Genomic DNA, 24,974 nt, shown 5'->3' with positions numbered 1-24,974 from the left:
TATCATTGCCATTTCAATGCAATAGAGAAAATTTGGGCTCAGATTAACGGTTATGTTGCAACCAAAAATAAGCCGTTTACTGTACCCGAGGTGGAAAACCCATTAGTCGAAGTTGTGGCGAATGTCAGTGCCGATCACTGGAGGAAAGTTGTGCACAGTACACAAAGATTAATATCCGAGGTGTGGGAAAATGAAGATTCATTGTAGAACTCCATTGAATGTTTCTTAATATCTTTAGGAGCCGGTGATAGTGACAGTGATTCATTACTGGAGGGTTCCAGTGACTCTGAGAACAATGGAGTGTTCCCTTTATAGGCCACAACCTCCTTCCTGTGCCAGCCGTTAGCAGCGAGTGATGTGTTATTTCCTCATTCTCTTTACTTCTGAATAATATATTCTCTTATTATATGTCGTTAATACGTGCAGTTTTTGTGAATTTGTTTTCAATCCATATTCATTAGTTTTTCTGGGTACGGTATAACATTTTGCAAGGTCTGTTTACTGCAGTCGTATTGCATCAGTTGTTCCTGCAGGCGTAGCGCGCTGGCAACAGATGAAAGGAGATACTCATTTGTTTTGCGAAACTTCGATTTAGAAGTAAGGCCGTGCGGAGTATAAAATGGATTTCATTAAATAAGAGGCTTCTGAGAATTCAAATACCGAAGATAACAAGAAGAGTAAAAATATCTCAGGCGGGAAGTGGAAGTTGAAAAATCTCTGGGGGAAAAGTTGAGATCAGCACTTCAGTGGTTTGGGCATGTAAAACGAATACAAAACTGTTATATCCCAGTAGAATGCGCGCATGTCGACCACAGCATTTATATAGAAACTGTGTTATTCCTTGTAGAGGTTGCTTTATGTCAGTGTATCACGAGACACTTTTCAATACAGTGTTTGTGTAAGCAAGGTGTTCGTGTTTAATTATAAATGTCATTCGTGTATGGTCATAACAATTGGCGACAAGAAAAACTTTCAAAACATCAGAGGAAAACGATAATATTGTGTCTGAATACAAATATGTTCTGCGATTAGTGACTGAACGGGAATACGACTGTCGTGTTACGTATATAACCTCAACTACGTAAATGTCATATTCCTAACCTTCAATTATTTTTGTGGGAGACATATCTCAAACATTTCACCATGGATGCAGACCAGTTTAAGCAATTTTTGTCAGCAATGCATGCCAATCAACAGGCACTCTTAGATCAACGGAGAACTCAAGCACCAGTTCAATCTACTCAACCTATTATTAATTCCAATACATTTTTAATTCCACCCTTCGAATATTTCAACCCACAAGCAGAGAACTTTCGAAATTACCGGCAACGTTTTGAAAACTATCTACAATTGAAAAATGTGTTCACCAACTAGAAATACGCCGCCCAGATGCTACTTAATTCGATTGGATCTACGAGTTATAACACATTATCTGCATTAGTGGCACCAAAAACACTTAGTGATTTTGATTATGACAATTTAATTGAAACCCTAGAAAAACATCTTTGTCCTAAGAAGAATGTTCTGGTAGCCCAACATAGGTTTTTATCCACTTACCAGCTTGAAAATGAACCTATTGCTGACTATGTTGCTACATTAAGGCATGCTACAATTGACTGCGACTTCAATTCTACATGTGAATGTAAGGTAAGCATTGCAGATGTATTTCTAAGAGCACAGTTCATTAGGGGAATTTATGACTTCAATTCGTGAACAATTACTCCAGGGAAATGTTCAAGAATTTAACGAAATTGTAACAAAAGTTATCGCTCTTGAAACATGTAAGTTAGACAGCAAGGAACTATCACCATCAGCTGTATACAAGGGTACTTATAATGAATCTGTTCAAAAAATCAATCACAAATCAAGACAGGACGTATCTCACGATGATCAAAGCCAAGCAACACCTGTAAGCAAGGCCAGATCAAAAATTGACTACAAGAAATTGGGAATTCAAAATATGTGTTTACGTTGTGGTAGAGACAATCATCTAGCGAAGGACTGTAGGACTGATTTTAACAATCTAAAATGCAGTTCATGTGGGAAATTCTGCCACATTAAGAAAGTGTGTATACAGTACGTACTTTGTTAGCAACGAGAAGGAATTCCAAAATCGACTCATTTTCTTCAGGAAGAAGATATTACTCAAACTTTCGGTGTTAGCCATATAAGACATTTTTCAATATCACGACTATCCACATGCGAAGAAATTTTATGCCACAGTTCTTATAGAAGGAATACCCCAGAGATTTGAAGTAGATTCAAGAGCCGGTTTTACCTTCCTATCACGTTCTACTTTCAAAGCGCTTGACTTACGTGTACAACTCCAGAAAGCAGATGTTGCATTTCGTTCTTATACTAAGAATGTGTTTTTACCTGATGGTAAAGTTAATGTTACTGTTTCTTATCAGAATAGAACTTCATCTGAAGAGATATGTAGTACCGGACAACTTCGAACCGCTTCTGGGGCGTGTCTGGATCCGTCACCTTGGTATTAATTTTCAAGAAATTGACCGTGAAGCGGAATCAAATACTAGTCATATCGATATACAGTCAGTCGGTAGTATTACTGAGATAATCAAGAGATTTCAAGAAATTTTCGAAGAAAAGATAGGGTGTGTGCCAAATTTGAAAGTGTCTCTTCAGCTCCGAAAGGAGAACATGATGTTCCACATGCCTTACGGGAGAAAGTAGAAAAAGAATTAGACGATTTAGAAGCAGGTGGGATAATCTCAAAAATCAATTACAGTGATTGGGGTTCGCCACTAGTAGTGATTCCAGAGTCCGATGGCGGAGTTCGACTTTGCGTTGATTACAAGATAGGCGTCAATGACAAATTAGTAGCAGCAAACTACCCAATTTGGAAAGTGGATGACATCCTAAATAGCTTGAAGAACTTGAGGTACTTTTGCCGCCTGGACATATATAAAGGATATCTTCCATCTCCAGGTTGATGATGAGAGCAGCAAGATCCAAACCATATCAAAACATCGAGGTACATTCGCATGCATCGTCTTTCCTTTGGTATAAAAACAGCTTCGTCTGAATATAATAGAATCATAGATCAAGTTTTATCTGGACTATCAAAAACTCATTCATATTTTGATGACATTATTATTCATGGTTTTACAAAAACAGAATGTCAACAAAACCTATTTGCATGCCTTCAAAGGCTCAAAGAATTAGACTTACATTTAAATCAAAGGAAGTGTGCTTTCTTTGAAACCAGCATCGAATATCTGGGCCATGTTATTGAATATAATAAAATCATGAAGTCACCAGCCAAAGTTAAAGCAATACTTGAAATGCCTCGTCCAGTCAATACAGACGATGTTCGAAGATTTCTTGGAATGGTAACATATTATTCAAGATTCATTCCAAATACTTCAACTATGACCTACCCCTTGAAGCAGCTTCTCCGCAAGAATAAGAAGTTTCATTGGACTAGTTCTTGTGAATAAGCATTTGCCAGACTAAAGGACGAGACTGCAAGTGATCGAGTGCTGATACCTTATAATGCAGATCTACCACTAGTTCTAGCTTGTGACGCCAGTCCAACAGGTATTGCTGGAGTCCTGTCACATATTGTTGATGATGTTGAAAAGCCTATCGCATTTGCTTCAAGGTCCTTGTCTTCAGCTGAATGTAACTACAGCCAGCTGGATTGTGAGGCTCTAGCAATTATGTTCGCTGTCAACTATTTTTATATGTATCTATTTGGACGCAAGTTTAAGTTGATAACAGACAATAGCCCACTTACCAGAATCTTCCATCAGAATTCAAGATTATTAGCTATGACTTCTGCTAGATTATTAAGATATGCTTCATTTCTTTCGGGATTTGACTATGAAGTTGAATATAAAAATGGTTCAGAACATACCAACGTTGACTGCTTGTCAAGAGCAACGATCATTCAATCACACATTTCAAAGGATATAGTGTTCAATGACGAAGTTCATAAACTCTGTTATTCAACCATCGCTGAAATAGCAACCACGGAATTAAATCCTGACAGTATTTGAATTTCAACAGAAAACGATGAATTGTTATCAAAAATCAAAGCAGAGCTCATGTCATCTGAATCCATAGACAATGAATTCACGCTAGATGATGGAATCTTATTCAAGGGTCAAAGAGTCGCCATTCCGTCAAAACTCCAGCCATTAGTCCTGAAGGAATTACATAGCACACACATAGGGATTACAAAAATGAAACAATTAGCAAGGCATTATTGCTACTGGAAGAATATTAATAAGGATATTGAGAAAATGGTAAAATCTTGTCAGGCCTGCGCTGACATTTGATCTTCTCCAGTGAAAGCACCGATTCACCACTGGGAAGCCCCTACTGACAACTGGAGCCGCGTCCACATGGATTATGCAGGTCCATTTCACAGTGTCTACTTCCTTCTAATTGTTGATGCAAAATCCAGGTGGGCAGAAATCAAAGTAATTCGAGAAGCTCCGACATCTGTGAAGACAATTGAGCCATTAAGAGAAATATTTTCATTTCATGGATTCCTAATAGCGATAGTCTCTGATAACGCTACAATATTTGTAAGTGACCTATTCAAATTGTTCTGTACGGAACACGGTATATTCCAAAAATTCACAGCTCCTGGACATTCCGCAACTAATGAAATGGCTGAACGAAACATCCAGACGCTAAAACGTTGACTAAAAGCTATGTCGAATGAGCCCTTGTCTATATCCAGAAAAGTGCAAGAGATCCTTCTGAAATATCGTGCCACCCCTCTAGAGTGTGGAAAATCACCAGCTGAACTGTACCTGAACAGACCATTACGGATCAAACTAGACATTATTCGCCCAATCAAACAGGAAGGAAATCAAGAGGAGACTCATGGACATCGCAATCTAAGCGTGGGAGACAGAGTCCAAGTGAAATTCTATGAAGGGAATAAAATGTCATGGAAGTATGGAGTAGTCATTGGAAAGTTTGGTCATTTACATTACCAGATTCAGCTAGACGATGGTTATAGCCTCAAAAGACATATTGACCAAATACTTAGAACGGAGGTTCCGAAGGAGACGGGTACAATCACTGATCAGCAATTAGGCCTAAGTCAACAAGAACAACATCCTGAATATAAACAACCTTTCATCTTCACTGACTGGATGAATGAGCGAATCCCTGGGAGTAATCAAGGACTCGAGGCAGAAGAAGACATGCAAAATCGAAGACTTGAAGCAGTAGAAAACGGACCTCCACCCCCAAACCTAACCTGCCGACCAGATAGGACACGCCGTCCGCCGCAGTATCTTAAGGACTACCGTATGTTACTTAAATGATCACCAAATTCTCTTCTTCAAAACTTAAGCGTGGGAGACTGTTATATCCCAGTAGAATGTGCGCATGTCGACCACAGCATTTATATAGAAACTGTGTTAGTCTTTGTCGAGCTGCTTTATGTCAGTGTATCACGAGACACTTTTCAATACAGTGTTTGTGTAAGCAAGGTGTTCGTGTTTAATTATAAATGTCATTCGTGTATGGACATAAAAAAAACACAAGAATACCACATGCAAGTATGAATAACATGGGCTAAGTAGTTCAAGTGGTAGAGCACTGGCCTTCCGTGTTGAAGTTACCAAGCTTCCATTCTGGCTCAGTCTAGTGGTTTTTGAAGATGCACAAATATGTCAGGCCCATGTCGATAGATTTACTGGCACATAAAAGAACACCTGTGGGGGCAAAATTCCAGCACCTAAGCATCTCTTAATACTTTAAAATGTAGATAGTGGGAAGTAAAACCAATAAAACCGAAGATCTGGTGGCGATATGTGGATGATACGTTCATCGTATGGACAGAAGGTGAAGACAATCTTGGTCACTTTCTGGATCACCTTAATCGCCAGCACCCTTCCATTTGTTTCACCTTGGAAATGGAATCTGACTGCAAGATACTATTTTTGGATGTTCTCATCACCAAGAAAGAGGATGGATCTTTAAGACACAGCGTATATCGTAAGCCTACACACACCAGTAGATATCTCCACGCAGATTCTCACCATCACCCTGCTCAGAAACATGGTATCCTTACAACTCTGACTACCAGGGCCAGGAGGATTTGTGAAGCGTCAGATCTACAAGAGGAAATGAACATCTTGAGAACCACCTTTGAGAGCAACGGTTACAGCAGATCTTTGATCTCAAGGGTTCTGAAATCGGCACATAATCGGACGTCTGTTAAGAAAAAAGGTGTAAAAGGAACTGCTTACCTACCTTACATACATAACACGACCGATCGTATTGCTAAAATCTTACGTAGGTACCATGTACGAACTGTTTTTGGAACATCAATTAAGATTAGGCAACTCCTGTGACCAACTAAGGATAGTTTGCCTAAATTGCAACAACCTGGTATCTACAGAGTTCCTTGTACTTGTGACAAGGTTTATATTGGGCAGACTTCGAGAACGGTGTGTACTCGTATCAAAGAACATACCAGATGTATCAGACTCAATCAACCTGATAAATCAGCTGTTGCTGATCATGCCTTAACACCTGGTCATGATGTGTTGTTCCAAGAAGTGGATGTTCTTGCCCGTATAAAGCAATATCGCCCAAGAATTATCAGGGAGACGGTTGAAATACGTAAACATCCAGATAATTTCAACCGCGATACAGGTTACAACCTCAGTGAATCATGGCTACCTATTATCAGAACCATTAGAGAGTAATGCTTTGCTGTTGCCATTCATTGTCTCTAGCATGGGGCTAAAATGGCGTCCCTTTTACATCTTTGGGCACTATTTCAAGCTTCCTTGTTGCTTTCTCCTAGCAACCATTAACACGTCGTTTCTTTTCTCTTTTGTCTCCTGATGAAGAAAGGCAAGGTTCCTTTCGAAACGTTGAGTGTGTTTACAATTATTTACACGGCATAAGCCCAAAAATGTAACTCATGATTAGTTACACGGGCCGTGAAAGTCTAAATGATAATAATAACATTATTACTTTTGAGTAAGACGCTAGCAGGAAAGAAACCCGTGGGAAGACCAAATATATGGGTGGACCAACTGAGAAATAATGTGAAGCAAAGAGGAATGAGTGAAGCAGAGACTGAGGGATACCTAAATAGACAGCTGTGCCTAGTTAACTGGATGGATTAAACAAGCGATGAATAAAACAGCATTTTAAAATGTTGTGAAACTATATGAAGAAGTGTGTATTGGCTGGGGCTAGAGGTACTGCATTCGATGTGAATGTGGTCTTCCCTCTGCATTTTATCAAATTTATTTGTTAATACAACTAAATTAAAATTCACTGTATGCCTGAATAAATAGTGTTTTAGAAAGTACATTTTGAGAAAGAGTTTTTACTTTAAAATTAAATCCCAGTTAAGAGAAAGATAATTTCAGATGATGTACATTGAACAGAATTAGAGTTATGGCTAAATATAACTTACTAGTCAAGGTAAAAAATTAGCAGGTTCTCCTTTCTGAGCCTTTTTGCAGAAATCATTATATTCTCAAAAAAATGGACAAGCGAGTTGGTCAAGTTGGAAGAAGGCCAGTTTGGCTTACAAAGAAATGTAGAAACTCAAAGCAATATTGAAAATGTCCGATTTTAGGGGTGATAGTTATTGTTGGTTTTTGTCTCTGCAGTGATTTAATGTTGCACTAACCCATAAAGTTTTTTGGCAACGCAAGGATGGGAAATAGTTAGGATTTGGAAGGTAGTAGCCTTAATGAAGCATTTACCTGGTGTGAAAGTGAGAAACAACAGAAAATCATCTACATGACTGCTGACAGTGGGATTCAACTCACCATCTCCTGGATGCAAGCTCACAGCTATGCAAAACAAGCCCTGCAGCCAACTCGTTTAGTCTGAATGATTAATCCAAGCTGTTTGATATGCAGAAGTTGATCGGGGTTAAATACTGAGAACGAAAGGTTATCTATAATCTGTAAAAAAAGATAAAAATGTAGTGATAAGAATCAAGGAATACGAAAGAGAAGCAACTACGCAGGAAGAATTGAGGCAAGGTTGCAGTGTGCCTCCTTTCCTTTTTGATTTCTTTATACGACCTGCAGAGAAGGAAATCAAAGGGAAATTTGGAAAATAAATCTCAGTTCAGGGAGAGGAAATCAAAATGATGAAATCTGTCAATGATTATGGAGATATGAATGTTGTGCTGAACATTGAGCTTTACTCGCCTTGACCATATCACCAATGATAACATAAGACAGAAGGAGAGTGTTACACCCATCCATGCAGAACTTTAAAAAAAATCTTCGGTAGTATATCCACACCTTCTACTGTAGCCAGTATCGCACACAACTTGAAAGTTGATGGGCATGCAAACAAGAGGCTGACCAAAACAGCGTTGGCAATACATCGGAATACTGAGGAAGACCAACTTACTGTACATCCAGTTGACACTGTAAGCGATATTAAGTGGTGATCCAAGATCCAGCAGCCATACCCCGCACAAATGGGACGAAGTCCAAGATGATGAAGGTCTGCTGAGGATCTGGAGAAACTGCTAAATAGTATGGACAGTCTTGAAGGAGTAGTACAAGATGAAAATTAATGAATCTAAAATAAAACAAAATAATGGAGTGCAATAAAAAAACTCAGATGATGCAGGAAATATTAGATTAGGAAATGAAGTCTTAAAGGAAGTCCATGAATATTGTTACCCTAGTAGCAGAATAACCAATGACTGAAGAAGTAAGGACGACATAAAATGTAGTCTAGCACAAACAAGGAAGGTCTTTCTTAATAAAAGATATTTTCTACTGAGATGTGCTTCAGAAATATGTAGTTAAAGTATTATTCTTCTTTTTGTGCATTGCTTTTGCTGTATCTTTGAAAATCCAAACAAAAACAGGTTCAACGGGAATGAACATCAATCAGTTTGGATTCTACTGTATTTAAAGGTTGTGGTAAGGATGTAAAGAAGAGGGATAAGTCACTAGTAAGACCCCAATAAGAATATGGATAACTTGAGTTGAGAACTGGAAAAGATATCATGGAAAGCAACACAATTTGTTCTGGGTGATTTCCAACAAGGGTAGTGTTACAAAATTTTTGCAAATATTGAGCTCGGAAGACTTGGGAGTAAGGAGATAAGCTACTTAATTAAACGTTATGTTCTGAGCTGTCAGTGGAGGAATGGCATTAGTAGATGAATAAGCTTGAGTGGATGTTTTAAAAGTAGGAAAGATCATAATATGAATATAAAGCTGGAGCTCAAGAGGACAAATTAAGACATATTTATTTACAGCAAGAAGAATTAGGGATTGGAATAATTTACCAATGGAGATCTTTGTTAAATTTCCAACGTCTTTAAAATCATTTAAGGAAAGACTAGGTACACAACTGATAGGGAATCTGCCACCTTGGCAACAACCCATAATTGCAGATCAGTGATGACTGAACTTTCATCTCTCTTACCTCCCACTTATGAACAGAGATATTTAGTCCAGAGTTTCCATTCCTGCATACCAATAGCTTGTCTTGCTAGCTCAATTCATTCTAACAAAATACCATTGAAAAAAAAAAAAAAAAAAACACCAACTGAAATGTTTGCTACAATTGAATTGATTTCTCTCGCTATCTTACTACCATGGGTAAACACACTGGAAATAAGCCACCTGTGCCAGATTCATATTGAAGATTGAAACTACTGAGGTTTCTTTCTAGTCAACATTTCTTTAGTCTTTCAAGGAAAATAGATGTTGAGAAAGTTAAAGAAATGCTAGATTCAACTACACATCTAGACACATTAATAGATAATTCAAGATTGGATGATGCAACAGGAATAATAGAAGAAATCCTACAAAAGGCCGCCATTCCGCGGGCCACAAGAAGAACAAAGATATGGTTTGATAGTGAGTGCTATAGGCTGAGGAGGGAGACCCTAGACAAATTGCAACAATTAAGGCAGAACTTGAATAATCAAAGTCTAATATACATATACAATGAGAAGAGGAAACTCTACTTAGAATCGGAGAGCAAGAAGCTAGCAGAGGAAGCCAAGAAAAATCCGTTCATAGCCCTACACCCAAAGAAACAACAACAGACGCACTACATAGACATGGAAATCTGGGAATCGCACTTTAGTAAGATTCTCAACATCGAAGGTCCAGCGCACCCCAGAAAAGATCTACATACCACTACTCCACATATACAATTAGACTGGGTACCCCTGACCATAGAGGAAACTAGAACCGCTATAGACAGCACCAAAAACAAGAAAGCCGCAGGTCCGGACGGGATCTATAATGAATATGTAAAAGACACTGCACACCTGCTAGCCCCTATATGGACAAAATTATATAACAAATGTATAGAAACTGCTTCCATTCCCGACCAGTGGAGAAAGTCAATTGTAAAAGTTCTATATAAAGGCAAAGGAGACCCAAGAGATCCCAATAAGTACAGAGGCATAGCACTGGAAAACTGCCCCTTCAAAATATTCACCAAAATTATAACAGGAAAAATAAATGAGGAAATAAATGAGCATCTGCCAGAGAACCAATTTGGTTTTAGGAAGGGACGATCTACCCTAAACGCTATTGAACTCCTGTTAAACCAAATCTGGGATGCCTTAGAAGACAACGGAAAATATTACACCATCTTCATAGATTTTACTAAAGCTTTTGACCTGATAAACAGGAAGCTAGTGATAGACAAGCTTAAGGAGATGCTAGGCACGAACAACATATGGACCTATCTCATCACATCAATACTACAATGGAACGAAGTACGAGTTTCGGATAACCTCACTCTATCAGATCCAATAGCTCAATCAAACGGGGTGCTACAGGGTGACCCACTGAGTCCTTTGCTGTTTATAGTTGCAACCGCAGATATCCTAAGAATTACCCAAAAGGAGGGAGTATTTTCTTGCGCGTATGCCGATGATATTGTAATTGGCTCAAGAGACATAAAAAAATTACAGGAAACTGTAAATGACGTCCAAAACTGGTGCTCCGAAAACAAGCTGTTCATAAACATCTCAAAAACAGACACCATGGTGTTCAGGAAAGGAGGGAGAGTACCCGCCTCAGCAGAGACCTTCATTCGGGATAAAAAATTAAAGATAGTATCAGACTTCAAATATTTAGGCATCACCCTGCAATCGAGCACATATTGTTTCACAAAACATGTCACAGAAAAGGCAACTCAAGCAATGATGGCAATGCATGAAATAAAAGACATTAGATCACTTAGTCTGGAGACAGCAATGTTGCTATTCAGAGTAAAAATTCTTCCAATAATGACTTATGGCATTGAAATTATCTGGACACATTTAACAACGAGGAACTTATCAACCTTGGAAAAGGTGAAAGCGAACTATATAAAGAAGGTGATAGGTGTATCAAAAACGACACGATCTAGACTTGTATATCTCCTCGCAAGGGAATCATTTCTCATAGAAGATCTCAGGACAAGTATGCCACTACCGAACACCGGTGCATCAAAGAAACTGCTAGCAAATCTGACGGAGAAGAGAGAAGAAGTCCAACCAGACTTCTATGGCACAGGGGCAATGATAGATCGCTCGTGGACAAAAGCTAATTTTGAATTAAGACATGTCATTACAAGATTAGCAGTTCACGGTTTTCATCACCTACTCTGCAAATCAAAACACTTCCATGACCCAAGTATAGACTGTGAGTGCAAACTATGTGGAAAAACGTGTGAACAGTACCACATTGAATTCTGTACAAGAAGAACAATGTCTATAAGTGATTATGCAAATATGTAACCCATCAATGTAACCTATATTCTCTGTTATGGCTATTTGGCTGCATTAAATATATTATTAATTTAGTCTTCGATATGCTAATTTTGCATATCATATTCCCTACATTTGTTTTGAAATTCCAAGACATTGGATTAAAAGTGTACGACACATGCCGTAAAGACCATATCCTAAGCCGAGGTCAAATTACTTGCTACATTTTCATCTGATTTCATCCTACCCTGCAAACAAATCTTACAATTTTTTTTTTTTTTTGCTAGTGCCTTTAAAAATTTTTGGCAACAGATATTGGTCCAGTGGAAAGAGTAACAAAATTCAAATATCTGGTAGAAATAATTCAAGAAAATGGTTTAGACAAATCTGCAGTAGAAGAAAGGGTACACAAGATGGAAAGAGCATATGGTATCACAAAGAATTTTTATAACAAAAAGTGTCTATCTAAAAATCATAAATTAAGGCACTACACTACAGTGGTGAAACTGGAATGCTTATATGCAAGTGAATGCCTGGTACTAAACTATAGATTAGATAAACCTGACGTACTAGAAAGGAGAAACATGAGAAAAAATCTTAGGCCCAGTGAGAACAACAACAGAAGTATGGAAATTAAGATGTAATGATGAAATATACAGGAACACAGAAAACATAACAGAAACCATAAGAAAAAGGAGATTACAATTTTTCAGACATATTTACAGAATGGATGATTCTAGATTAACAAAAAGGCAACAACTAGCTGGATTCGAGAAGTAAAGAAAGATTTAGAAAGAAATAATATGAGAGAAGAAGAAACTATGGACAGAGAAATTTTTAGAAAGAGGATAAGTATGGAAGGATTCCAAGGAAGATTGAACAAGAAGCCTGGTGGGAAGTGGACAGAAGGAAACAGCATAGTGAACGTATGAAAGAATACTGGAAGGAGCGGAATAGAAAACAAAGTATGAAGAACTGAATTAAAATTGGCATGTGGTCCTTAGCAGGCCTGATCAGAAAGAAGAAGAAAGTGGAGTTCAGAAATAGATTTAATAAACACCTTAACAAGGCGAATAAATACGGCAAAGTCAACCAATGGAAGACTAGATATCCACCAAAAATATAATTTTTGGGGAAATTGGGAAGAAAGGGAGAAGGAAATGACAGGCGCACAAAAGAAGGAATTGTTCTTGGAAACAAGTACAACATTGCTATACACTGCAAAGTTACACATGAAACTGGCAATATCTTAACTGAATAGGCGTAAAAATATGGACACAAGTCCTGCATTCTAAAGGCCCAGTCAAAATGTTTTTTCACAGGGATTCCACCAACCAAGAGTGTCCAGCACTCGCAAATGAACCTCTTATGTTATACTGTTAGTTTGCTTTCCTGAAGGAAATTAACGACTGATTTTGCCAGTTGAACTGTAGGTTTATATAACAGGTAAGGGACATCCAAGGGCTGTGGAAAACACAAATTCATTAATTTCAGAATAAATTTGTCCGTTGGTGATTGAATTTCTCAGACTGGAAAAAAAACCTGTGTATTTGCCGCCACGTAGTGCTGTAAGAAAATAAATGTAATTCTTCGGAAGAGTAATAGTTTTGTGTTTCACCACATAGCGTCAGAGGACAATAGTAACTGGAGCCCTTTGGAAAACTTTGGTGAGTTTGCCGCAGCGTAGCACCGTAGGAAAATAAAAGTAATTTGGGTGACAGATTAAATATTATTTTTGTTCTTCATTAGTCTGTGTTCATGTTTGAATGAGCAATTAGCTAGCATAGTAACATGTAAATGTGTTACAATTTAGGAAGTGCACATATTGCGTCTAATTTAAAGTGATTTTACACCGGGCGATAGATTATCTCTTTGTCCGCGCTCGTGTTTGAACGAATGTTGCGGTGATTAGCCAGCGTGGTAACATGTAAATAGATGGGTGTTACTATTTTATAAGTGTACACATTTATGTGGATAATTTCAAGCGTATTTTTACAATGTTCAAATGTAGTGACTGTGGTTTATTGCACAGGCATAGACAAAGTTTAAAAAGGCACATTAATCGTACCTACATATAAGGAAATTAACTCAAGTGGCCCTAATGTTACTAGTTCTGGTAATTTTACATGCAGCGTATGTTCACATACGTATTCTAAAAAGTCAGATATATTGTTACATTTCACAATATTCAAGACATAGTTGTGATAAGTGAAAGCAAGTCATTTCATTATTTTGAAGAGTTTAAGGAATGGAAAAGAAATTATGAAGCACAAAACCTTGTAAAATATGTTTTAATGTTTGGTTCTGAAGACATTGCAAAAAGTGGGACAGTATATTACAACTGTCATCGTTCAGGACACTTTAAATCAAAGGGGTCGCGTGCCATCATTTAAAGAGCCAAGGCACCAAAAAGACATGGTTTCTGCCTTTGACAATAAAAGTTTCTTTAGTTGAAGAGGGTAAGTGTGAGGCTGTGTTATCACCTACTCATGTGGGGCATCAAAATGATTTAGAACATTTATTTTTAACTCGGGATGAAAAGAGCTCTTTGGCAGCTAAAGCAGCATTAAATATTCCTTTTGATGTTATATTAGATGATATTCAAAGCAGTCTGAAAACCCAAAAAGAACTACAAAGAATTCATCTCCTCACAAGAAAAGACTTGCATAACATTGAGAAGTCTTATAATTTGAGCTTAGAAGCTGTGAAGCATTCTAATGATGCAGTGAGTGTTGACGCCTGGGTGAATGAGGTGAGAGCGGGATGTAGGGACTGTGTGTTATTTTATAAGCCTCAGGGTAAGGTTTCTGAAGAGTATCCTTTCTTGGCTAAAAATGACTTTGTTAGCATTAATGAATGATGTACAAGCTTCAATGCTGGAGAAATATGGAGGGAATGCTGTATGCATTGATGGTACCCATGGACTCAATGCGTATGATTGAGTTGATAACTGTTATTGATTTATTATTGATGATATGTGTCAGGGTTTCCCATGTTCATTTTTATTTACAAACAGAACTGATAAAGAAGACTTAAACATTCTATTTTCAAAAATCAAAGACCAGCTTGGCAATATATCTCCAAAGATTTTTATGTCAGATATGGCAGATTCATTTTTTAATTTAATAATTTTAACTTTATGTCTCACTATCTACTTTTAACGGTTTTCGGAGACGCCGAGGTGCCGGAATTTAGTCCTTCAGGAATTCTTTTACTTGCCAGTAAATCTACCGACACGAGATTCATTTTTTAATGCTTGGATTGAAGCTATGGGGGAACCAAGTCAAAGGCTGTATTGCTCCTGGCACATTGACCGGGCATGGCGTAAGAACCTTGGCAATATCAAATCTAGAGACAAACAAGCAGAAGTGTACAAAATTATAAGATCACTTATGCATGAGCGAGATGTGAATACATTCAGTATTATCTTTGAGCCAGCTGTTCAGGAGGAGGTCAACTGGACTGTATCACGATTGACCTGTCTAAGGCATTTGATAGGGTAGATCATGGGAGACTACTGGCAAAAATGAGTGCAACTGAACTTGACAAAAAAGTGACTAAATGGGTGGCTCTGTTTCTAGAAAATAGAACTCAGAGAATTAGAGTAGGTGAAGCTTTATCTGTCCCTGTAATAATTAAGAGAGGAATTCCTCAAGGCAGTATTATTGGATCTTTATGTTTTCTTATATATATATATATATCCATGATATGTGTAAAGAAGTGGAGTCAGATATAAGGCTTTTTGCAGACGATGTTATTCTGCACAGAGTGATAAATAAGTTACAAGATTGTGAGCAACTGCAAAATGACCTCGATAATGTTGTGAGATGGGCAGTAGACAATGGTATGATGATAAACGGGGATAAAAGTCAGGTTGTGAGTTTCACAAATAGGAAAAGTCCTCTCAGTTTTAATTACTGTGTTGATGGGGTGAAAGTTCCCTTTGGGGGATCATAACTACCTAAGTATTAATATAAGGAAAGATCTTCATTGGGGTAATCACATAACTATGATTGTAAATAAAGGGTACAGATCTCTGCATATGGTTATGAGGGTATTTAGGGATTGTAGTAAGGTTGTAAAGGAGAGAGCATATTTGTCTCTGGTGAGACCCCAACTAGAGTATGGTTCCAGTATATGGGACCCTCACCAGGATTACTTGATTCAGGAACTGGAAAAAATCCAAAGAAAAGCAGCTCGATTTGTTCTGGGTGATTTCCGACAAAAGAGTAGCGTTACAAAAATGTTCAAAGTTTGGGCTGGGAAGACTTGGGAGAAAGGAGATGATCTGCTCGACTAAGTGGTATGTACAAAGACTTATAACAACAAAAATCTTCCACCTTTTTGATACTTATATTTGCATTTTAGCAAATTAATTAATTACACACAATACATGTTTTGTTCTTTTTTAGAACATCTTCAGCTGTTTACATAGCTTAGGTGATTCACTAAGTGTTTATCTTTTTAAGTACATTATAATCAAGTACCTTGTTATTCTTAACAATATTCAGAACAGTGTCATAGGAAAGAGATACATTTTTTCAAAAACTTTTTACTGGAAGACAAGCGAAATATATAAGTGAAAAAGTGCTGAATACTTTTTAACAACAACTTTTCAAATGAATAGAAATAGTTTTTAAAATAGGCTAACTATAAGTATATCCATTCCATCTCATTCCACTAACACATTTAACCACCACAATGTTTTAATTCATTTTAATTCAATTTATATTTATGTAATATTTAAGAAGAACAATGTACCTGATTATAATGTACTTACAAAGATAAACACTTAGTGAATCACCTAAGCTATGTAAACAGCTGAAGATGTTCTAAAAAAGAACGAAACATGTACTGTGTGTAATTAATTAATTTGCTAAAATGCAAATATAAGTATCAAAAAGGTGGAAGATTTTTATTGTTATCTGTCTGTCTGTTAGGTCATCAGCCCAAAGGCTGCTTGGATCCTCAAATAGCACCACCAAAGATTATGCAGTTATAAGGAAACCCCAAAAACCAATGGCAGCACCAAAATGAGGCTTACTAGGCACGATGAGGAGTAAGATAGTTTGCCATTGCTTTCCCCACTGGGTCAGAAAGTACTATTGCCGCAAGACTGATACTATGAGCAGCACCTTTCATAACACTCAGATGCACTAGTCGTGCTCTAAATGTCATTAATCAGCACTACCCATACCCCAGCAGCTTCCATATTGTCACAGCCATGGATGTTGACTGGGACTTCGGTGGAAGCTACACTTTACTCTGGCCTGTGCCAAGAGATGGATGCAAAAGTACTGTATCCATCAAGAAATGACAGCAGGCAGTTTATTGTTATAAGTCTTTGTAAATAGGATTTGGTACGGAAAATGAAGCTGATTTCTTGCAATAAGTGGTATGTTCTGAGCTGTCAGTGGAGAGATGGCGTGGGAGGACATCAGTAGATGAATAAGTTTGAGTGGTGTCTTTAAAAGTAGGAAAGATCACAATATGAAGATAAAGTTGGAATTCAAGATGACAAATTGGGGCAAATATTCATTTATAGGAAGGGGAATTAGGAATTGGAATAACTTACCAAGGGAGATGTTCAATAAATTTCCAATTTCTTTGCAATCATTTAAGAAAAGACTTAGGAAAACAACAGATAGGGAATCTGCCACCTGGGTGACTGCCCTAAATGCAAATCAGTAGTGATTGATTGATTCAGAAATTAATTGATGACTCTTGACACCCATGATTTTGGTAAATATTTTTTAGAAAATTATGTTCCAACAGCCAGGCAGTGGGCATATAGCTATCGGATGCACTGCAGTTTGAATACAAATATGCACATTGAGAACCTGCATAAGTGCACAAAACATATATACTTGCAAGGAAAGAAAATGAAGTGCCTCGACAAATACATTTGTGCAATAATGAGATTCCTCAAAGGTAAGATGTGTGACAGGGGTCATCACTATGCATAAAGATAAAGTGACAAGTAAGCTGAGGGACATTAGGCAAAGACACAAAACTAGTCTGACATTAGAAAAAGATTTAGTTATACAGGAGGGAAACATATGGACTATTCCATCCACATCCAGTTCTGATATATATACAGTTGCCCCCCTGAAACAAAACTGTGACTGCCAGTTAGTATGTAATGACTGCAAGTCATGTATTCACAGCTACTCTTGCACGTGCATCGATTCTGCCATACGATTCAACATGTGCAAACACATTCATTTGTATGCCAGATTATTTCAGAGGTAGAGGTCCAGCCTAAAGAATGCAAAGAACACCTTCAAATATGTTCTGAAAGAGAGTTAGAAGTTGTTGAAAAAGTAGCATTATTGAAACGAATCTCTACCGATGCCTTTCAAAGTACCAGTACTTCAGAACCCAATAATCAACACAGATGGTTAGATATCAAGAAACAGAAATTATTATCTCAGTTAAATGGAATCAATGAACTGGTGCAACATTTTACAACCACTGAAGAAGTAGATGCTTTAAAGAAGTTACTGTTACCAATGAAGCCAACATTAGCAGCAGTTCAAAGTTTTAAAATGCCGTATAATCAGACACATCTCAGAAAAGTCTCTACTAGTCAAGTACTTTTCACAAGTGATATAGTTATCCTAACAGAAACCTTTCTACCTTAACCCATGGATGTTCCGGGCTACTATGGAGTGCACGCTGTGGCAACCCAAAAGGAGGAAGGCCGACCCTCAGGGGGTGTCTCCTGTCTTTATAACAACAAAATGGGCAAAGTAACAAAAACACACACAGAGGACAACATGGTTATTGTCTTCACAACAAATATCACAATCATAGGACTTTACATACAGCCACAATCATCAATGGAAGATGAGTTTGAGTCAGTTGCCTGAGCAGTCTCTCTAATCGAGTCTGAAGAAAATGTTATAACTGCTGGGGATCTAAACTGCAGGCTAGACAAGCCAGACCATAAAAGCGAGTTAATCTTCAATCTAATGACAGAAGAGAATTTCAAACTGGGAAACAGCAAAGACCTTCTAACGTACTTTGCGCACAACGGCGCAAGTGCCATAGATCTAGTGTTTATCAAGGGAAGATCACTTGGCTCTACATCACAAGGTGGACTCTGGTCATTGGCCAACACACCGCTCAGGAAGCACATTCCCATTAAGACATACATTGAAATCAAATCAACAGTGAAGGAAACACAAGATACCAACACGGCACCCACACTGGCGAGAAAAATAACTGAAAGCAGAATGGAGAATTTACGGAAGGGTGCGGAGGAAGCGATGCACTACCTTAAAACCAACAACCTCAATCTGGCTGTGAAAACCATAGAAAACAGCATTAGGTCAGCCACCGTCCCCTATAAGAAAAGACACGCGAAGCCATGGTTTGACAGGGAATGCTATGAAGTAAGACGCATAACACTGCAAGCCCTCCATAAAGCGAGATATAGCGGAGAAACAGAGGACATTAAAGAATACTCAATGAAACGCAAAAAGTACAAACTGACTCTAAAAGATAAAAAACGATATCATCAGGAACAAGAAGCAGAACAATTGGTCGAAGAAGCGAACAGAGACTGTACGTTGTCTTAAAAAGGAACAAACTCCCTCAAACCATGACAATACAAATGGACGTGTGGGAAAACCATTTCAATAACATCCTCAATCTGAAGTGCACCACTCTAACCGCAAGTCCATCAACACGAACAGGAAGTCAACCAAAGTTGCACCCAATCCCAATAACGACTCATGAGGTAAAACAAGCCATATCAAAAACCAAAAGGAGGAAAGCTGCTGGTCCTGATGGGATCTACAATGAACTTATCAAGGCAACCGAAGACGTATTCCTAGAAGTGTGGACTGTGTTATTTAACGCATGTCTAGACAGCGCACAAATACCTGAATCTTGGAGGAAGTCCATGATAAAAGTAATCTATAAAGGAAAAGGAGACAACATGGACCCAAACTCATTTAGAGGTGTCACCCTAGAAAACAATGCTTTCAAGATCTTTATGAGAATAATCATGGATCGATTAGTGAGGGAAACGGACCATCTCCTTCCTGAACGTCAGTATGGTTTCAGAAAACATCACGCGACACTGCAGGCAGTAACGAACCTAATAAGTGAAATAGAACAGGCCTTGAGATTTCCAAACGGAAAATACTACGCAGTATTCATCGACTACACAAAAGCCTTCAACACCCTAAACAGAAAAGTAGTGATTGAGAAAGTAGCACAAATGTTTGGAGAAACACACAGCATTACAGTCCTTCTGACGAACATCCTAGAATACAACATAGTTAACATAAGTGATGGCATCTCTCTTTCCCAAGATATTTACCAGACCTATGGAGTAATGCAGGGTGACCCAATTAGTCCAATACTGTTCAACATTGCAACTGCAGACGTATCGAAAATAGTAGAATTCAGTGAAACAGTATCACAACACATATACGCTGATGACATGGTAATTGGGTCATCTAACTTGGAAGACCTTCAGGAAGCAATGAAAAAGCTGGAAACATGGGCAGAAGAAAATGATCTGCAGATAAACGAATCTAAGACAGTAATGATGATCTTCAGAAAGGGGGGAAGAGCTGCAACAAAGGACAAAATTAAATTTCAGAACAGAGACCTAAACATAACGAATTCCTTCAAATACCTTGGAATAATCTTACAACCGACAATCAACTCCTACAGAATGCACATAAAGGAAAGGACAACAACAGCCATCAAAGTGATATATAGAATTAAAGACCTCCCAAAAATTTCTTTAAAAACAGCACTAGAGTTATTTTATGCTGCAATAAGCCCAATTGCCACTTATGGCATTGAAATTATTTGGGAAAAGTTATCTGTGGCTGACCTTAGGGCTCTGCAGAAACTAAAAGCCACATTTCTAAAGCGAGTATTAGGTGTGCCTACGAACACAAAGTCCAGGTTAGTGTACAAACTTTGTGAAGACTGACTGAGATATACACCTCAGTAAAAAGTATTTTATAGATTAACAAACTGCCTTATGGTACTACACTGAACTAATATTTGTAGTACAGTAGCATTAGGACATCTAGTAAGCTTAGTAGTGTACATTTCACAGTTATCCAAACTTAATTTTCGGAAAGTTGACAAGTGTTTGTATGCCTACAGTGTGTGCGCGTTTGTAATGTGCTTCGACAAGTGACAAATGACTGGTCGCTGTTCTTCCATATGCTAGTCGTCAATGGTGAGTAATATATTTTAATTATAATTTCTTCTTGTTTTGTTGACAAAAGTTCTTACTTGGTGACTTCACTGTAGTTTCATTCGGTACATGCGTATACATAGATATTTTATAGTATTATGTGCAGTAATGAAGACCGAGTCACACTCCGTATCAGTTGTTTACATTGCACAAGCATGTGTCTTAGCTGCTCCCGGTTCACCGACGCGCTCGCAACATTACGTGCCATAGCTTGAAACTAAAGCTCCCTCACCGCAATTTTCGGAAGTGCTCCGATTATTTTCTTACAGCGCCATGTGGCAAAACACAAAACTATTGCTCCCTCAGGAGCTAGACTCTTGTCACTGATAGTAGGGTAAACTAATGGTAGCAAGATGATCTGGTGTATCTAATATGCCAAGTTTCTGCCACAGTCTCAGGATGGAAAACACTGTATACTTCCAAGTACTATCAACAATTGAAATATTATTTACCAAGCAACATTTATGTCCTAAATGAGTCTACTGTAATAAAATATATGAATATACTGCGATACCTGAATTATCGTTCTTTTGAACGACTTGTTTCTTTTCTTTGTCTTTTTTGGATGTATCCTTGTTCACTTCATTTTCATTTGTTTCATCATCTGTTGTTTCAGAATGATTATCATCAGCTGAGTGATGGGAGTGACCATGTCCACCTTTCACCAGCCTTACAAACTTTTCTACTGTAAGAAAAGTTATGATACCAAGCAACACCCAGAAACCCACTCTCATGTCACTTCCATGAGGATGTCCGTCTTCTTCCGAACTGTGAGAATGTCCAGACTCTTCATTATGTGTATGAGGTGAAAGTGCATGAGGAATCAAATGAAGAAATGCATCTCCCAACAAGCTCCCGGAGGCAAAACTGAGAAGTATTTTCAGCAAAGGTTCGCGTTCTTTGCTGTTATCAAGAGGAACCAAAAATAAAATGAAGAATGGTGCGGCACTAATTAATAAAGTCGAACCCAATGCTTGAAACCATAATGTAAACGTGTCACGAGGAGGCTGCTTTTGCTGTTTGCCGATTTCAGGATGATGTGTGTGGGGTTCTTTCTCTGTGTGTTTCAAATTCGCTTCTCGAGAATATTTGAACGACGGCGGTTCTTGATGACTGTGTTCGTGTCCATTGTGCGAATGACCGTGAGATTCACATACATACGGCAAACTAAAGAAAATTATAAAACAAATTATAAGCACCACTATTATTCTTGCAATAGACCTATTTGAAGAATTCTTCATGATCATTCACATTAAAGACAACATCAAGCAAAACTGCACACTTTTATGTCACTAATAATAATCCATAAACGTATAGATGACACTTTCCAGTTTGTTGACCAGAAAGCCTTAGCAGTTGGCGTGTAATCAGCTGTGCCAGCAGCTGAATAACTTTTAACCGCGAAATCTACAGCTGTACCAACACTGAAGCACGTTATTGGTCTCCCACATCCATCCAATCTTGTAAATCATAATGCGAAATCGACCTTAATATATTTCGCAGCTAAATAATTACCCAGGTATGAAATCGAAATTTGTTTCCACAAAACTATAAATTATCTATCTACTAAGCGGCGTATCCGCGTGGGTTAATACACCAAGTTCTGCATTTGGGGGGGCGAGTGGGTTCGAACCCCGCCACCGGCTGTCCTGAGAAGGGTTGTTTTATGTGGCTTCTCATTTTCAATTCCAGGCAAATTCTAGTATAGTTTCTATTCATAGGTTACAGCCAATTCATTCCACCTCCCTACCCAATTTCTTACACTATATTTCATTTCGCCTTAAATAGCTCCTCAACTGAGGCTGACGGCTAGAAGGGCATCCGGCCGAAAAACACATGCCGTATAATTTCATCTCACCTCATCCCCGACCCTCTATCAGGAAACGGGACTACTACTACTACTTCTTCAGATTATCTATCTATTATCTGTGATCCTTCCAGAATTACGTACATAAGTTTGATACTTTCTGTACAGGAAATAGTTCATTAATATTATCGTATGACAGTGTTTAAAGCCGTCAATGTATAACATTCAGTATTTTACAACTTAGGCAATACCTACTCTCTCGTTCTTACATGATCCTTGGTCTCGTTTCTAGCAAGTGATCACATCGTACAGTGATGACATTGCCAATGAGATTAGGCAAATTTAATTATTTCACAATTTAAAAACACAGTTTAATTTAGTGTTCAATGCTGCGTTTGAGCTTCATGGTCCTCTTGATGGTGGGAAAAGGAAATTTAATATCTCCATGTTGGTTGTCTTGATTCAACCAATCAGAATCGTTGGTGATGTATGGCGATTCAAAAGCTTTCGAAAGTTGCTGTGATTTGAATGTGGTATGTAGGATCTTGGAAGTAATAACTACTAATAGTGAAGAAAGACTTCGTATGCCCCCTAAAACCCGCAGTGCATTGTGTTGTGCGTTTAACAGAGTGGAATTTTTGCATAACAGGTAAGTGTTACTGCTTGATAGCCTGAAATAGATTGATGATGACCTCAGCACTGGAGTACGCAGCATAGATCTTGGCGGTCATGTATGTTTTGTTTCAATTTTTTATTGTGGCATATTTAGTGATACATGCTCATTATATCGCATTCATGATTATTTATGCTACTCACAAATGCTTTGGTTGAAGACAATTGCGAATAACCTCCGTGTTGAGATTGGTAAGACTTTCTATATGTTTCCAAAAACATAGGTGTACCGTCTCTTTTTACAGCTCGAAATTCAAAATGAATGGTAACATAGTGTTTGGTACTTCATGCCATTATATAAATCGAACTAGTATATTTACTGGTGGTGATGCTTGTTGTTTAAAGGGGCTTAACATCTAGGTTATCGGTCTCTGAGTATGTATTACAGGGAAACTGATGTTTGAGTCATCAGTCCATAGACTGGTTTGATACAGCCATCCATGCCTCCCTATCCTGTGCTAAACTTTTCATTTCTACGTAACTACTACATTCTATATATCTGCTCTAATCTGCTTGTCATATTTGTACCTTGGTCTACCCCTACCATTCTTACACCTGCACTTCCCTCAGAAACCAACTGTACAAGACCTGGCTGTCTTAAGATGTGCCCTATCATTCTATCTCTTCTTCTGGTAAAATTTAGCCAAATCAATCTCGCCAATTCGATTCAGTATCTCTTCATTCGTGATTCTATCTACCCATCTCACCTTCAGCTTTCTTCTGTAACACCACATTTCAGAAGCTTCTATTCCCTTTCTTTCTGACCTAGTTGTCGTCCATGTTTCACTTCCATACAATGCCACGCTCCAGACGAAAGTCTTCAAAAAAATCTAATTCCCATATCAATGTTTGAAGTGAACAAATTTCTTTTCCTAAGAAAGGTCTTCCTTGCTTGTGCTAGTCAGCATTTTATGTTCTTACTTCTGCCATCATTAATTATTTTGCTACCCAAGTAACAGTAGTCATCTACTTCCTTTAAGACTTCATTTCCTAATCTAATATTTCCTGCACCACCTGACTTTGTTCGAACCTCACTCCATTACTTTTGTTTTGGACTTACTTATTTTCATCTTGTATTCCTTCCCCAAGACTCTGTCCTTTCCATACAGCTATTGCTCCAGATGTTTTGCAGAGTCATATAAAATGACAATATCATCAGCCAATCTCAGGGTTTTGATTTCCTCCCCTTGAACTTTGATACCATTTCCAAATTCGTCTTTGATTTCCTTTATTGCCTATTCTATGTAAACATTGAAAAGGAGAGGGGACAGACTGCAGCCTTGCTTTGCTTATTTCTGGATTGCTGCCTCTTTTTCAAAGCCCTCTATTCTCATCACTGCAGACTGATTTTTATATAGATTGTCAGTAATTCTCCTTTCTCGGTATCTGATCCCGATCACCTTCAGAATCTCAAACAGCTCAGTCCAATCACCATTATCAAATGCCTTTTCTTGATCTACGAAAGCCATGTATGTGGGCTTGTCTTTCTTAATTCGGTCCTCTGAGATCAGACATAAAGTCAAGATTGCTTCATGTGTTTCCACATTTATTCT

General features: G+C 38.0%; 2 protein-coding genes across 4 annotated transcripts in view; one reads left to right on the top strand and one right to left on the bottom strand.

Moving 5' to 3' along the window:
• Catsup (Catecholamines up) overlaps window positions 1–22,328 on the bottom strand; it is a 60,834-nt gene extending 38,506 nt beyond the window's left edge. Inside the window, exon 1 of the mRNA XM_067145414.2 lies at window positions 21,457–22,328. Within this exon, the coding sequence (XP_067001515.2) occupies window positions 21,457–22,189 (733 nt within the window). The 5' untranslated portion in view covers window positions 22,190–22,328. The remainder of the gene's footprint in view (window positions 1–21,456) is intronic.
• Window positions 22,329–23,277: 949 nt separating this feature from the next.
• The window catches only part of neb (nebbish), a 468,801-nt gene continuing 467,104 nt past the window's right edge, over window positions 23,278–24,974 (top strand). For all 3 annotated transcript variants that reach the window (XM_067145417.2, XM_068227214.1, XM_068227215.1), the window contains exon 1: window positions 23,278–23,398. The gene's annotated coding sequence lies outside the window, so the exon portion shown is untranslated. The remainder of the gene's footprint in view (window positions 23,399–24,974) is intronic.

Source organism: Anabrus simplex, chromosome 4, assembly GCF_040414725.1.
Source record: "Anabrus simplex isolate iqAnaSimp1 chromosome 4, ASM4041472v1, whole genome shotgun sequence".
NCBI lineage: Eukaryota > Metazoa > Arthropoda > Insecta > Orthoptera > Tettigoniidae > Anabrus > Anabrus simplex.
This window is presented reverse-complemented; position numbering and strand designations above follow the sequence as displayed.